The sequence below is a fragment of the Dermacentor albipictus genome, chromosome 2 (genome assembly GCF_038994185.2).
Source record: "Dermacentor albipictus isolate Rhodes 1998 colony chromosome 2, USDA_Dalb.pri_finalv2, whole genome shotgun sequence".
Lineage (NCBI taxonomy): Eukaryota > Metazoa > Arthropoda > Arachnida > Ixodida > Ixodidae > Dermacentor > Dermacentor albipictus.
Window position 1 is genome coordinate 106,625,510 of NC_091822.1, and position 16,547 is coordinate 106,642,056.

The window sequence follows — 16,547 nt, forward strand, 5'->3', positions numbered from 1 at the left end:
GACATGAATATCATGACGTGTGTGTGTTGTGTAGGTCATGACACATGACACAGCCACCTACGTCTTCGTGCTCTCATGGTCGTTTCGTTAACTTTGTATGTACCACAATCGGCATAGTATGACAAAAGTGTATGACGAACATAAATTATAGGTCATGACGTGAATGTCATGACATGTGTGTCGTGTAGGTGGTGAAACAGCCGGCTACGTAAAACTGGCATAGTGCAGTAACAATGCATGACCAACCTAAATGTTAACTCATGACATGAATGTCGTGACGCATGTAATTTAGGTCATAAACAGCCGCCTACGTATTGGGGCTCTCATTGTCGTTTCGTTAATTTGGTGTGTACCAAAATTGGCATAATATGACGAGTGTGTATGAGGAACATAAATAATAGGTCATGACATGCGTTTCATGCAGTTCATGAAAAAGCCGCCTACGTCTGAAGGTCCTTTCGTTAATTTGGTAGGCTCCCAGCGCACTGCTTCGCATATTATCGATTCCTACAGGGCGTGGGGTCTGTCGGCTTTTTTTATTGTTTTATCTGTTTTATCATAACAGCACGGGCCACCACTTGTCGCACGCTTGTCAGGCATTAGAGCTAACGCAATGCCAACATAACAATACATACAGAGGTACTACTCTTACAGAGTCGCATTTTGTTCATGGAAGGGTGCGCGAGTCCGACGGGCAGTCTTCGATCGAGAACGGTGACGTACCGACGCTGGCTTACCGTAGGAAGAGTGCATGCATAATTTAAGATCACTATGACCCGAACTGAACTACAAAAGCAGTTTTATTCGCCCTCATTGTTTATAGGTTAGTTCAAGTCCATCGTTTTGGGCGGACGAATACTCACCTAACGAAATAAGCAGCGGTAGAAAATCGACGTGGACGGCTGGGAAGGCACGACAATTAAACATTTCAACTTTAGAAGCCCGTCACGAAAAAGTATATATGAGAGCGTAGTAGCGGTGGCAATCACGTTGTCAGGGCGATGTTAGCATATAGCGGCCGATCGCACGAGCACCTTCCGAAGGATGGTTGGTAGACTGCTCTGTCACAGTGCGATAGAATCTCTCTCAATGAGGCGGCCAGTCGACTAGTCGGCCGATCGTAAACGCCAGCGTTATGGCGCCCTGCTGGCATTTGTGTCATGTTGACTTTACAATGCGACATGACACCGATTTCGGTTGTAACTTTTAGAAATGGCATTTTCTCCTGCCGCGAACTTAATTAGGCGTGTGGGAACTGTGATGTTTCAAAACGAATGAATAAGAATAAAATTGACCAGTAGCGAATCAAAACAAATATGGAATAGTTTTTGAAATCTTTCGGAATAATGTACATTCGTTACCAGAAATGATATAAAGCGATCTTCACGTTCCAGCATGTTAAATATTAGCAAGTCTCTATTGTTACGTAGTAGCTGTTAGGCATTATTTATTAAAAATAGAAATGAAGCATTAGAAGCAAACAAGTAGGTTCTCCGCATGCACATGACTCTCCAGATAGTGCCAAGAATTGTTGTATAGCCTTTAAATTAGGTTTATTTAAGCGACGTGGTATGCCCCACTACACAGGTTCTCATGTTTCATGTGCATACCATGTCTGTGTAGGTGAAAATTTGCCATACATTTGCTTCAGTTTTATGTTCAATTGGGCGTAGTGGAGGTCTTGAAATATTCGAGAATTATTTGAAAGATAGTCGCATTTACGAATATTTAGAATTAGATTCGTTATTCTTTGCTTGCGGTTCCTTACGTAGGAATTCCAGTATATTCTGTGATTTGCTTGTCGTCGCACTGCTTATTTGCCGCGACATGATCAATCGTCTATGGGTCATCAACCGCAAGGATCAAAGACCCACCGGCGACCCTCCATTCTCAAAGAAACTTCCAAGTTTTCGGAGGTGACCTTGCAAGGAGCTTACATATAGTTTATGTTTCTGAGAGGCCGCGCAAATATGTAGCCAACAGACGAATGAAACGAAGTGCTTCGTTCTCTGTTAGTTTCATATGACACACGTACAACTTTTTGTCTTTTTCTTTTACGGCGAGCATTTGTCACCGCCAAACCAGTGTTCCCTGATACAGTATTGCTCACTAACAAAAATAGGGCCCCTCGGCTTCCGTTCCTCTCCCAAGAGGCTACAGGCGCAGTTTCATGTTTCTTGTACAATACACGACAGGGAGTGCTTACTACATAAAGTGCTTATTAGGACTTCTGAGTGGGAAAAATTATTATTCGTATGCCAAGTTTGCAGTTATACTACACTTTTATAATCATAATATGGTCATCCCACTACCCTCTGGCAAATTATGTATTACGGCGCAGATTATGCAAATATTATTTTGCAATAATAGTTAAATTGTTGAAGTATTGCATTGGCAATACAGATACGGTGGTTTCCGCTCTCCATTGCGGCAGTTTGCATATGCTTCCGCCTCATTTCACTTTTTTCTTAATATTTCTACATTAAAGAAAATATCCATAATGTGTGGTTTATGCATATAAGAAAGAACGGCGGTTGACATGGAAGGAAGACAAGGTCTTCTGCACGTATTAGTGTGATTTGTGGTTTGTTGTTTAGACAGCACCACCTCCGGGATCAGCCCATATTTTTTGCTGGATGAACTCACACTTCCGGTTCCGCTTTCAGGTACGCGCCGTTTGAACGAGCGCATATAGGTTACAGGTTTCACCCGTTTGCGCTAATTACGCCCTAATGCTGCTCCCTCCGTTGCTCTACACGCTAACTTGGTGCCTCTTTTTCTTACCAAGCTTCATTTCGACGCCTTTCTCGTCGTCCTATAGGTGCACCAGAAAGCCTCACATCGCCTTATTTCTACTAAGTAGCCAGAAAGTGGCAGTCAGAAGTGCCTTGGTGCCAGGAACACCAAATCAATGGGAATTTTCCAAATAAGGCCTTCTCCTCGATTTTTTTTAAATTTCAACTGTGATTTCTGGGGTTTCGCTGTATCCTTTCTTTGTAATATGCGGTTGCGACTCACGAAAAAAATAAATATCTTCATATTTATTCAATATGTAGTCCAGGATGCCCACGGCATCCTGGACTAGGGACGCCGCCCACCTCGGACGATTTTACCGTCGGCTCATTTCAACTAATAAAGTTTATTCCTCCTCCTCCTTCATATCCGCGTATTCTTATGACTTCTAAGGGGTTGTTATTGCGTCCCGAAATGTTTACGTTTATTCAGCGTGTTATCCGGCATATATCTTAAAGGGATTGATGCAGCCTATTCCTTCTGAGTTAAAGATGCTTCCTTTTTGGTCCACTTAGTTTGCTCATTTTGTCTGTTCTCTCCTTAAACTGCTTTTGTAAAAGTAATTCGCGTGTTGGGTTACCTGATTCTAAAACTTCTTGATTTTACATTTTTCTCCAATAATTTGTGCAGCATAAATCTTTACCCCCTCATGTACGATTGATATGGTTCACCGCTACCCGCCCAGGGCTAACCTGCAGGCCCATGTCATTTCGGTAGGGCTGTCGTAATATTCCTCGCAATTTGTGAACACTCCTCCTCCTCCAATTATTATTATTATTATTATTATTATTATTATTATTATTATTATTATTATTATTATTATTATTATTATTATTATTATTATTATTATTATTATTATTATTATTATTATTATTATTGCTGCTGCTGCTGCTCAATTACACTGCTTATTTGCATGCAACTGCTCCTTCCGCCTTGGATCAGCAACCACCAGGGTCAGAGCGGCGCCGACCCTCCATTCTCAAGGACACTTCTCGGTATTATGAGGTGCGGACGCGTGGTACTGCGATCGCAATTGACTTGGATCCCAAACATAACTATTATATGCACAAGGGTTCATGGACATCGATAGCGGCACATGAATGAATTCTGCAGCATTGCAGGAAAACTTTGCTTAATATACGTCATACATGGATGGCTCGGTTTACATATTTAGCGATGCGTAAGAGCGGGCACAGTAGGTGTTGATTCATCGCTAGTTTCTTTGTTGCGGTGGAGCATGCCGCCGACTGTTCTTGCGTTTTGCGCCGCTTCACACTTGCGAGTATTCGATTCATGCTTGTAATATTGCGCGAAACGGAAGTATAATTTGGCGGTTCTTTTGTCCAGCAGTGTATACGTTGAGCTGCATATGGCGCGCCAAGAAAGGTGACTACTAAATTTCATCCGCAGCAGTTGAGAGCTGTCAAAGAGCACGTAAATTCAAAATGGTTCCATATATTGTTGCAAGATTGTTACAGGGCTGCTTCAGCGGTAGTGTGCTGAATGCCTGAACAATAGAGCAGCATGGTGTGCGCTCTTGACACGACAGTGGTCGGATAACATCCATATAGGAGAAAAGTTTATAGCATCAACCCTTCAAAGATTCATTAAGTTGCACGATTCGTTACTATACGCTGTTTAAGCGCGTGCTCGCGCACCGGGTTTTTGCAGAATCACAGTGCCGCAGAATTACAGTGCCGCACATTGATCTGGAACAATCCGCGTGTCACCGGCACTGCTGCACGCTCGAGTCCCTTTGAGCATGCCGCACACAGAGCTCTCACTTATATAAGGGAGACTCATTCCTAACGGAACAAAGAGTGACGTAGAGTACCACACACTTATAAAGTGCAGACAACGACCTTGCTGCAGCCCGAGCGTGGTTGTCGATGAGCACAATCCGGGGTTGAAGCCGCTTACTTTATCCCCAGCTACGGAGGTACGATTAAGAGTACATTGAGACTAGATATGAATATACATTGTATACGAGCGGATATATGGCGAGATACGCGAGTTAAAAAGTAAAGAGCGCAACTATTTTGCTCACACTGCACTCTTGGTGGGCGTAAAGAGGGGAATGCAGCTGCGAGAGAAAGGAAGCTATTTGTTGGGAGGAGAACCGCGATACATTCATGCCTAATTCAGACAGAACCGTTATGCGAAGGGGCCCATGAGTGTCTCAGCTTCGGCTTTTCTTCGGCTATCGGGCGTCTGCCATCCATGTTTTGAATGACGGCTGATTGGCAGACTCGGTGTGGGCTTTTCAGAGTAGCGGCTTAGCTCGCAGCAGTGTTGACTTTTGCTTGTATCGTCTCGTACACGCATGCATTTCATCAGCCCTCGTATTTCTGTTTGCATGGGGAATACTTGAATGTGCAGGTATCCATTATAACCACCTTGCATTTTCATATACAGGGCACAGTATACGCATAATGGGGTACGAAATCGGCAGTGTAAACGACCAGCAGCTTTTACGATCGTATACATTTATACACTAAAGCCCGATTTGGTCGGTCAGTACAGAACATGCAATGATTTTAAGAGCCATGCACTATAAAGTGCACAAGACGTTTTTTGCTACTGCTTATGGAGCTTCTGCGTGTCGGTGAACACAATCCGCGGTCTAAAGCGCAGTCCGAACCTACAGCATGTGACGACGGGGATAGGTACATGTCATGCGCTTGTTCCCTCCAACAGGTCGGCGCCAACAGGTCGGTGCTTCCCAAGGTTGCCAGCGACTCGAATCCTGCCACTTCAGGAATGCCCTTCGCAGAACAGTCAAGTTCGATGGCGCAAACCGGCCCCGCGTGCTTTCTTACGTCAGGCGACATCAGCCCGCATCGCGGCTTCAGGAGGCATTCTTCGAAATCATCGGACTCTCTTGCGGGTGAGGACAAGGGACTGTTGTTAATGAAGATTGCGCAATGAAAGAGAATTCGAATGCAGGGACCGATAACTTGAATGGTCTTACCTATATCGAAATGTTCGATTAACTCAGACTTCGATAAACAATACGGTGCAAAAAAGAAACGTTTAAGAAAAGCAGTAAATCATTTTAACCTGATGGCTCATTCATTACGTATTTCTGTTTTCGTTAATTTTGCGGTCATAGATTGATTAATAACGCAAGAAAGTGAACGCTAAACTCCCAATGTTTAGGTTTTGCGTCGATACCCAAGAGCTATGATACGAGTGACATTCCACAGATTTCAAAGTATTTTTTTCTCTGTGTGTGTGGTGCGGGTAAAGTTATCTAAGCATGCTCTGCTGACTTGTTAGCTTTTTTTTTAGGTTACAATTCAGCCTGTGATTATGCCGCAAAATATTAACTAGGCCCATGAACTCGCTGTCAAAATTCCTGACATCACGTCATACTGGTGCGGAAACCTGAACATGCTGCCGGCACCCATCTTTTGTTCTTGCTTCTTTGCGCCTTGGCCAGCCTCTGGCGGTATGGCTAACAGACTCCCTCGATCGCGCCTATTTATACGTTGTCATTGCATTAAAACGTGCTTATATCATCTTTATAAATTCCACACACCATAAAAACGCACGGTCCCCTTCCCGTTCATTCAGAGCACTTACCAGAGAGAGAGAGAGAGAAACAACTTTATTTTGCCACTGCAGGATTGAAAGTTACGGCAGGTAGGCCTAGCGTGGCTCCCAGGTGGAGGCGACGTTTTGGGCCCACGAGACGAGTGCCAGTTGTGTTTTCTTGTCTGCTCTCGTCAGCAGCTGGTTCCCACCCTCCTCGGAGGGAGCTGGAAGTAATGATTGTGGGGGAGCGTGACCCTCGCATCCCCAGAGAATGTGTGCCCGAATGGCGAACACTCCATGGTCGCACTTAGTACAGACGGTGTCGTAATCCCCGCCAGTGATTAAATAAAGTCTAAACCGGAAGTGGAACCACCTGCCTGACGTATGAATAATATCGCCATGCTATAGCAATACACGATCACATCAATCCCCATAACTGGCAGTCATTGATTTCACCCTGCACTGAGTAAAGTTATCTCAAGAATGCGCATTTTCCACATGCGATCCAACTTGTTGTGTTTTCATTGCATTTTCCTTTGATTTAGGGTTGTATATAACTTGTTGCAGTTTATATCTCAAGTGTATTTTTTATTAGCAGTTGGTTACCTCATGTACGGCTATAACGATGCAGCCCCTCACCTCTAGCATATATACTGACAGCACCGATAAGCTCCTGAGAGAAATACAAATAAGCAAATTTTTTCTCATGCAGAGGATGACGCATGCAGTATGATCCTGGACAAAGAAGTCCAAGAACGGTACGTAAGCGTCGCGAGTCGATATTATTACTCACGTGGAGGTGAACGCCAATGTCAACCTGCTTTGAAGTCATTTAACGTATCTGTGTTCGTCGGTGACGTCCTCCACTTATAGCAAGTATTCAATCACTTCGTGATCGCCGTCACGTGGCAGTGATGGTGGAGACTCAAGCACAGCCACAACTTGTAGCTAAGCCTTTCTATCGCGTGAACTTCGGCCCAGGAATATAAGCAACACTGAAACTACAGTGAAAGTGGCGGTAACAGCCATCTATCGTCAAATTTGAATCTCTTGGATCAAGTGCATTAGCTATTAATCATCAGTCTCATCTTAAAATCATTCCAGCTTAATCGCTGGTGCTGACGTGCATTCCAGAGCGTGCATCACGATTCGCGTCGTGTGCGTATCCGATACTCATTCCCAATGCGACATAGAATCGGCGGCAAATCAGGAAATTTCGTATAGGGTAGACACGTTTCTGCGCGGAGCAGTAACATTGTAACAGCGGCAAAGGCGGTGAAAAACGGTCACCGCCGAAAGGCGAAACAATGCACGCGTGGCAGTGGCGCATTTTATGAGGCTGTACAATTAAGCGTAAAGGTTCGTTGATGATAGAGTGAGCGAGGGCCTCGTACACACCTATATATATATATATATATATATATATATATATATATATATATATATAGACAGAGAGAGAGAGACACTTGGACAGAGGCACATTGGCAGGCATTCGCGTCGTAGCATGCTTTTGACACCTCCTGGTTGGCATGTTTCAATATCTATTATAGGCGTTTCCTTCTTGTGACTGTGGCACCGTAAAAAAATAAGCTTTGGGGTTTTACGTGCCAAAACCACTTTCTGATTATGAGACACGCCATGGTGGGGGACTCGAGAAATTTGGACCACCTGGGGTTCCTTAATGTGCACCTAAATCTAAGTTCACGGGTGTTTTCACCCCCATCGATATGCGGCCGCCGTGGCCGGGCTTCGATCCCGCGACCTCGTGCTTAGCAGCCCAATGCCATAGCCACTAAGCAACCATGGGGGTTGTGGCAGCTTAGCACAAGAAGACGTGCATAATTGTCGCACAAGAGCAACAGTTTATTTTGAAGCTAGTGATATGCGAACAGTTCATGACATTTATGTCAATATTGCAGAGACGCCTCAATGTATTCTCACCACTGAGGCGATGACACGTAGCAATGTAGCATTCATGCATCCTTTACATTATTACTGAACGACATGCCAATTTTTCTTTTTACTTCTCGTCGTCTTTTATTTCTCTTTTTGACGACGAAGCTTTTCGTGCATCAAGCACCTTATACGTGATTTTTCAGGGACCTGGGAAAATTTCGTTCTGCATCACATTAATATCTGGAGGGCACTTGAGGGCCATGTTTATGGCTGCATTGAAAAATAATTTCTGGGCACTAATTTTCTCCCTAGTTTCATGCACTGTACGAGACCCGCAGTAGTTTTCCCCAGTGTCGTCGGTGAACATGACCTTGTTTTTCTTTCGCGAAAATAAGGGGCGACTTAGGACTGATGAGCACAGGTGAGGTTCAAACTATGTCACTTATGATATTTTCAATAACTTGCTTGTGATAAGCTCCCCAAAGCGTCTGAAGTGTGTTTTACGAACAGCCTAGAATACGAATTGTTGTCTTAAAGAACTGTAATAACCACCGAGATCATACTTATGAAAATGGTCAGTTACGGTCAGTTAGCTGATGTGCATACTAAGTTACATGTCGGTAAGTAAAAATCAGCTATGGCAAAATACTTCTAACGTGACAGCGTTAGGGAGCTTGTGTCGCAGAAAAGCCGGTGTCGTTGGCGTCGGCAGCGTTGGCCGTGAGCGAAAAATCTGGGAAGGCGCTTCATAAATAAAAATAACTTGCAAGATTGGCTGGGTGGGAATCGAACCAGGGTCTCCGGAGTGTGAGACGGAGACGCTGCCACTCAGCCATGAGTGCGATGGTTAAAAGCGAGACAAAAAGTCCTCTAGTGAATGCGGTGTTGCCTTAGAAACGTGTCGTAGAATGTTATACTGCGGTGTATATCGCTAATTAGGACCATGTAAATTACAGAAGTCGCAGTTAAACGAGTAGCGATGTACGTTTCTGCTACATTTCTTCTGCGCTCTGCGCACACGCAGAGTCATCTTGCGGCAAACACAGAAGACCCCCTCCTCGAAATGTACAGCGCTGCCCCGACACGTGGCGCGCCACTCGCCCCATGATGGCATCCGCCTTCATGGCGCGTCGCGGCTCTCCGTGCGGCTCTTCATGGCGCGGCCCGGCTCTCCGTGCCGATCGCGACGTTTGGCTCGCTTCGATCGTTTGAGTAGGCGGTGCGAGCGGGGTGCGATAACGTTATCACGTTCCACTCTTGAAGGCGAAGCTTAAGCGCCCTCCAATTTGTTTAAGCTAGGGCTCGAAATACTTAATTCAGGGTAACATTTTAAATCCTTGAGTAAACGGTCAGCATCATATAGTTGGTGGTAAATTTACAGGGAGCTGAAATTTCAAATAAAATATCGATGCGAAGAAACACGACGATTGCTATACACCTTAAAGCGAACTTTGAAAATTTTCACGCAGCTCTGTTTTTTATTTCGCGATGTATCGGCTGGAGCAGACAATATGTCTCGTGGGGCACGTTCCGAAGGGAGCGAAGTGTGGCGCGACTGCTTCGCTAATCGGACGATCGCGAGAGGCGCAGGGTGGCTGACGCCTGGGCGTGATTCACAGATGCCGCTGCAGACAGACGTCCACTCGTGCATTGCTTTGGGGTACAGACGACGCGTAGAATTCCCCTATACACGCGATCGCGCGAGCGGAGCGGAGCCGAGCGAGCCCATCGAGGCGCCTAAACGACGGGCGCTACTCTGGCGCCAACTCGTAGCCACCGTCGCCATTGTCCCGTCTTCCGCGGCACTACGCCTTCTTTCTCAAGCATTCGCCATGCCCTCCTCCACCGCTTTGTGTCACATGATTTCGCTGCACTCTTCTCCTCCGCTTTCCTCCTGGCGCGCTCTTCGCTGTCGCATTTTCACATCGCCCCGCTGCGCTTTGCGTTCGCTTTCACCTTTCGCTGTGCTCTTGCGCTCGATTACGAGCTACGACACCACGCTCGCCGCAGGGACGGGTGCCTAAAAGTCGCGCTATAAAAAACGGCGCTCTTAGAGTTCAGACTGCCATCATGTAAGGTCACACGAGTCTTCTGTCTTTTTTTCTTTCCTGATAATCCTCAAATATGTCGTTCTCGGCATTCTTGTATAGCTTGCAGCATCTAATTTGCGTGATGAAATGGTTATTAGAAGTGCTTCGACCAACATTGAGCGAGCAAGAGGCGTGTGAAAATGCGTGGTGATATAGCCTCATTACAAAAACACTGCAGCCAATGATGATAATGTGAGCGGTCATAGTGGCCCATTTTCTCCTTGTTCAAAAACGTCAGCAGATGCTGCTTTCAACACAAATGCCCTTGCTGAAACAACGCAGCGAACAAAGTACGCAGGAAGAGAACATACATCGGCTGTCATCATATGCATATTGTTCCCGTGCTTGGGATCCTGTAAACTAGATGAAAAATTGTGGTTAAAACGGCAGCATACGATATATGTTTCAATATATTTCACGAAATACATAAAAAGAGCGCCTAACGCTATCTGTATTCGCGCATTTGAAGGAAGCAAGAGGCCAAAATAATTTATCGCCGTCATCCTCGTCAGAGAGAAAAGGCGGACAGCTTAGCTTGTCGTAAGTGCTGCTATAGACAACGTGATTTAAAGCATGCATTTGTACTAATGGGTCGGGCGTTTACGTGCGCTGTACCCAGGGTCTACGAAGCTCTGCGACGCACGTTCCTGGTGGGTCCCACGCTGGTAATTATCTCGGTCACCTCCACCAGCTGCTTCCAGTATCCGGCATGGTTGGCACTCAGCGCACACTTTAGCATGTACGTGTACTCTCGTTCTTCTTATATTATTATAATAATTAAGCATTATTTTTATTTATCCCAAATACTGAGACCCTTATACGTGCATATAAAGGTGAGCATCACAAGGCGTACACAAGCTAACGATTCGTCAATGCAGTTAAGGCACAATAATAATATCATGGCTCTCCGTGATAACAAACAAGAAAAAAGTTGATGTTTTGCCTATAATGCAAAGCAGTGACACGTATAGCTGGCGCCTTATTACATGTAGTGAGCCTTGAACTTCAGTAAAGTGGAAAGTTGGGCTAGATGGTGAGTGATCATCATACCTTGCTGGTGAAGCAGCGCACAGACACAGACACAGTGAAGACAAACAGGAAAAGACGACACTCGCTGCACTCGCAACTATTTTATTTCAGAACACATATTTTATATTCACAAGAGGGGAGCGGGTTGAATCAGTCAGCCATCTGTACATCTAAGCCATGGTGAGGTTGCCTTTTTTGGAAGTACACTAAAAAGAAGAGAAAAGAAAATCTGTAATAAAAATGGTGGTTAGGGTTGCAACAAATTACGGTAAGATTGCACACCATGATAGATAAGTGCCATGTCTTTGACGCGCGAGTATGCGTGGGCAAATGATTTTTAAAAAAAAGCCTTTAATCTTGCCTTGATTTGCTTTGACGCCTGAGGCTGCGCAGGTATATAAACGTGAAGTATGTGTTGTGAAATAAAATAGTTGCGAGTGCAGCGATTGTCGTCTTTTCCTGTTTGTCTTCACTGTGTCCGTGTCTGTGCGCTGCTTCACCAGCAAGGTATGATGAGTCTTGAACTATTGGCCAGAGTGTAAACATTCGCACGTGCACGCGAGAATTATGCTTTCTTGAAGAAGAAACTTCATCCAATGTCAACTTTATGATGACAAATATTTTAAATTTTTTCGCCTACTTTATTACACGTCTTTGAGGAGAGGAGAGACAGGAGGAGAGACATGTCTTTCTCCTCCTGCTCTTTTCTCTCCTAGCTTTGGCTTTCTTACCTACGGTTTCGTTTAAATTCTGAAAGCTCAGTGATCTTTCATACACCACCTGCAGAGCGTGGCAGCAGTCAATCGTAGTGTTCCAGGTGCATTATTGATTCTGCTGTAGCATTGGTGATTGTGCAAAATTTAGGCACAGTATACCTTGCCTAGCTTGAGGCGGTGTCATTTGGAGTTAAACGTTCGCAGATGCGCGCTGAGCAATCTCCTATCAAGCAGATAAAGACGAAGAAGAAGAAGAAGGCATTGTTCCAAGTGAAGGGGCCACTCCACGGTGGTGAAGTAGAGCTACGGCTATTTCCAGCATCTCTTTTCTCTTTCAGCTTTTGCATTTCCACGCTTTGCATCATTTGAAGCTATAGAGTGCAATGTCAGCCGATCGTAGCAGCTGGTGTGCTCTGATCACGCTCTCTAGACGTAGACTTCCATGCTATAGCATCGGCTAATGAGGACCCTGTGCCTTGTGTTTTTGTTATGCATACTCATGGACCTGCAGAGTACATGGAAAACTCGGATCACTGTGCAGAACGTAGATTTTTGCTGCACGACCTGTCGGCGAATATATTTGTGAATCGGTGTCCGGTTTGTCCAACTTCTGGAAGTGCACACATCTATGCCGTAGTGTATTCTGAAATTGGAGCCTTTGTTTCACGCACCGAAATTCTCATAATATGTGGCCAACCTATGATTGCTAGCAGTTGCGCACGGTAGTGTTGTGCAGAGTGTGTGCCGTGTTTATGCGAGGCGGGAAAGAAACAAAATGCGGAAGGGCCGAGAGGTGGGACCTCCGACTAGCACTTTACTCTTTCTGACTCTCACTCCAAGTTTTTTTCTTAATTTCTTCCAACAAATTTCGCAAAGCACTTGAGCGTTTCTGTGATGGACACAGGTGAACATTAAAATAGCGAGATAACTGACCCGGTAAAAGCGATCGCTTGTGATATGCACGCAAGAAATGTGACCCCATGAAAAATAATATGGCATCATGTTTGAACGACCATACATTACAGCAACGTTTAAAGGAACGCCGTCTTAAGCTGTATGATAAGAGAAAATGGGATACCATTTAGCAACAAGGCTGCCTACGCAACCAATTGCAACGCCTTCCTGTGGTAGCACGTTGCAAACATTTATAGACAGGCCAAGAACACTTACAGAAATATATCGCTACATGTGGCGCACGGCCTAAGGTGCTTATCAGTGCATATGTTTCTGGAGTGGTGATAATGTCAATAATTCGAACGCACCAAAAGACCTTTTCTTTTTGCTATTCGTTTTGTATCTTCTCATTTTAACTTTTCCAAGCGTATTGTGGTCGCAAAAAGAAATCACGTCAGGACAGTGTCATGTCATGAGGCTGTTTTTCATCGTGCTTATCTACCCTTTAGCTACTGCGTTTACACCTTGATGCCACTTCTTTGTACGCCATCCTAGGTCGATTCAATTCACGATGGCCCTCTTTCCTTAGCAGATATTTTTATGCGAAGCATATTACGAGAGCTCAACCCAGCTCCTCAGGCGCGGCGGTGTCGCCTTGAAACCACGTGACACCGTGACGTCACGACAGAGGAGAAGTGGCTTTGGCTCAACTCTTGCAAGACGGGCTGGGTGGGAATCGAACCAGGGTCTCCGGAGTGCGGGACGGAGGCGCTACCACTGAGCCACGAGTACGATGCTTCAAAGCGGTACAAAAGCGCCTCTAGTGAATGCGGTGTTGCCTTAGAAACGAGCTGTTTCTAATGGTATCTTCGACTGGTCGCCTGTACGCCCCGAAGCAGAGTCGGGTAGATCGGGCGTTTCCCGAGCTCAGAGGTAGAAGACAAGCGCGCAAGCCGAACGTGCGACTCGCTCTCGGAGGAGGAAATTGCCGATGCGAAACCACGTGACTACTGCCAACGTCCGATGATTCGTCTATCCAAAGCTCCCGGTGCTGTCGGAAAAACCGGCGGACGTGCGGGCGGGACGAGCGTTCGTCGAGACGCCAGCATGCAGTGGCCTAGGTTGCCAAGGTTACGGTGGGCCGTCGCCAACAGCAGCGACGCGGCGCTGCGATGACGTTTCAATCTCGATGACTGCTCCGACGACAGGGCTCGGAGCGCTTCAGAGCACTCTAAGACAGAGGAAAGCAATCGAGAAGAACCAGCCGAACGCGGGGCACGCACCCTCTTTCAACCAGCCGAAGACAACGCCGCTCGCGAGAGCGCTCCAGAGCGCTCAGAAACGACCAGCCGAAGATAGCATAAGGCGTGCGTCTCTTGCTCAGGCGCACATTTCGTTGCCGCGCCGAACGCTGCTTTGCTCGACGCTCACCGCGTCCAATGCGGGGCGCGTAGTCGCTGCCCTGTAGCCCATTGTCTTACACCCCTTGGCGGGTCGACGGGAATGCTGTCGCGTTCCACTCTTGAAGGCGAAGCAGTAATGCATGGGTTGTTTCTTCGTCTAGCCGAACCAAATATAGCCAAGCAACAGCAGTTCACCAGGCTAAACAGTGGTTCAACAACTAAAATAAAGGCTAGTATGCTTCGCATCCTGGGCTTAACCTTACCTAAGCCACAGCCATTTTTTTGTTAACCTGTGAAGTGGCGCCTGTCCATTTCAGTTTTTGCCATGGAGCTTGTTCTGAGAATATGTAAAGCTTAAGCTCTTCTGTTTATGAGTGCTTCATATTAATATATTTAGGTTCTGATTTCTTGTGCGTTCATCCACTTATTCATTCGAAATACCGGCTCATTAGGACTTAGTTCTGTCGAAAGTTTTCTCACAATTGTCTGGTCGAATCTCGTTGGTTTGAAATTGTTCCTCCTACCGATCAAAGTAAATATCGATGCCTTTGGTGCTATTAACTTGAGCTCGAGGTTATAAACTATATCCTAGTCCCTCCCTCTCTTTCCTTTCTCTTATCAAAAAAGTAAAAAAAAAATCCGGCACGTGCTCTACGATCTGTTCATGTGCTTCTAGTTCCTAAAGCTGTCACTACGCGTTGCACAAAGCTTGTTTAGTATCAGCCTTCTTTTTTACTTTTCCTGTTTCCTGTTGTAGGTGAAGAAGTACGTTCTGGTCTAGTCATGGCAGGATTGTTACGCCATTTGAAATTCCAAAGCTTGGAGAATACTTTGGCTGTTTTGTGTTGTCTCTGAACGGAAAGTATGCCTAAATAAACCAAGTTCGAACATGTGACCGCTACGCACGTATTGCATATATTTCGTCATGATGGACGCCACAAAATAGAGTTCTACGAAAACACTATGTTATGTTACACTTCCCGAGAGTTGCGCATGTAAGATTCCATTGAATGCGCACTACACCGCATTAGTGACACTGAATTTACAGCGATACATTTCCAGTTAGCACGTTTGGTATACAGTGATTCTCTCGGATAAGGGTTAGCTTTACGTGTTACCACGGGTCATCCTTGCACGACTTTCTTCCACCGCAGTACACCGATGTCACTGTGGCACTGGACCCTGGTCACCTTTCCAAGCTGCGTGCTGTCATCTGCGATAGGCCTGCTCTACGTCTACGTCTTCATGTTCAAGCAGTAGTAAGCACACCCCATTAAGCTATATTCTGATATGGGCCCCAGTCTCAATCTTTGTCCAGAGTTGCGTGGCGCGTTCACTTACCGCTTCATCTATGTGCGACTACGTTAAGGAGCTTTTGGCATATCTATCATCGTAGTTGTACGAGCGTACAGACACGAAAACGCCAAGGGTGTCGCGATCGCTATTCGCGTCCTACCTCACTCTAGGATAGTTCAGTTGCTGTCACTCTGGCGGCTCACATTTGAACCTCGTAAAGGTGCGCAAGCCACCGCTCTTGCAAGCACTGAGTCACGGTGAATAGGGAGGGGCGGATGCGCCAATAAGAAACCGGATTTAACGTACTAAAAGCGCTAGAGCCCTTTTTATCCGGCTATAAGCAGCAATTATATGCCACTACACCATGTCCCCGGTGGATCACGTGGGTGTTGCCTTTGACCTGCATATGGTCGTGTCGGCAACACCATGCGAACATGCACTAGGAAATGAAGCTGCTGAGGCTGAGTGTTGTGAGGGGGGTTTGCATAGTGGCCACACCTGTAGAAACTTATGGTAGTGGAGACCTTTCAGGATCGAGCACCTTAGCTCACCTTCTCCGCTAGCATGTTCAAAGAGTGGATGTGCAGCCAGCCCTAGGCTGACGGCATTCTCTCATGCAAGCTCCGAGCTGTCTTTGGTTCTGTAACAAAGGCTGTACCTGTGCCGCGTTTTGCTGAATCACAGAGTAGGAAATAGGCTAAATCATTTGGGCCATACGAAACGAGTCGCTCGGCTGTCTTTAACAGCACTGCGTTTGCACGACATGCTGTCAGCAACGACGTTGTCACTGGCTCTGTGTCGTGTTGCTTGTGAAAGCGCGATCACGTGGCATCCCTACTGGAAAAAAAAAGAAAGATGTATCCCGCATAACTCCTATATACAATAACACCATA

The 16,547-nt window shown here is 45.8% G+C and overlaps 1 protein-coding gene across 3 annotated transcripts in view; it reads left to right on the forward strand.

Moving 5' to 3' along the window:
- Positions 1 to 16,547, forward strand: part of LOC135914918 (uncharacterized) — a 76,937-nt gene that overhangs the window by 40,093 nt on the left and 20,297 nt on the right. For 2 of the 3 annotated variants that reach the window (XM_070533011.1, XM_070533013.1), the window contains exons 8-12: positions 3,736 to 3,798; positions 5,491 to 5,680; positions 7,043 to 7,088; positions 10,936 to 11,055; positions 15,513 to 15,617. In XM_070533011.1, coding sequence (XP_070389112.1) covers positions 3,736 to 3,798; positions 5,491 to 5,680; positions 7,043 to 7,088; positions 10,936 to 11,055; positions 15,513 to 15,617 — 524 coding nt within the window. The remainder of the gene's footprint in view (positions 1 to 3,735; positions 3,799 to 5,490; positions 5,681 to 7,042; positions 7,089 to 10,935; positions 11,056 to 15,512; positions 15,618 to 16,547) is intronic. The other variant, XM_070533012.1, reaches the window with a different exon arrangement.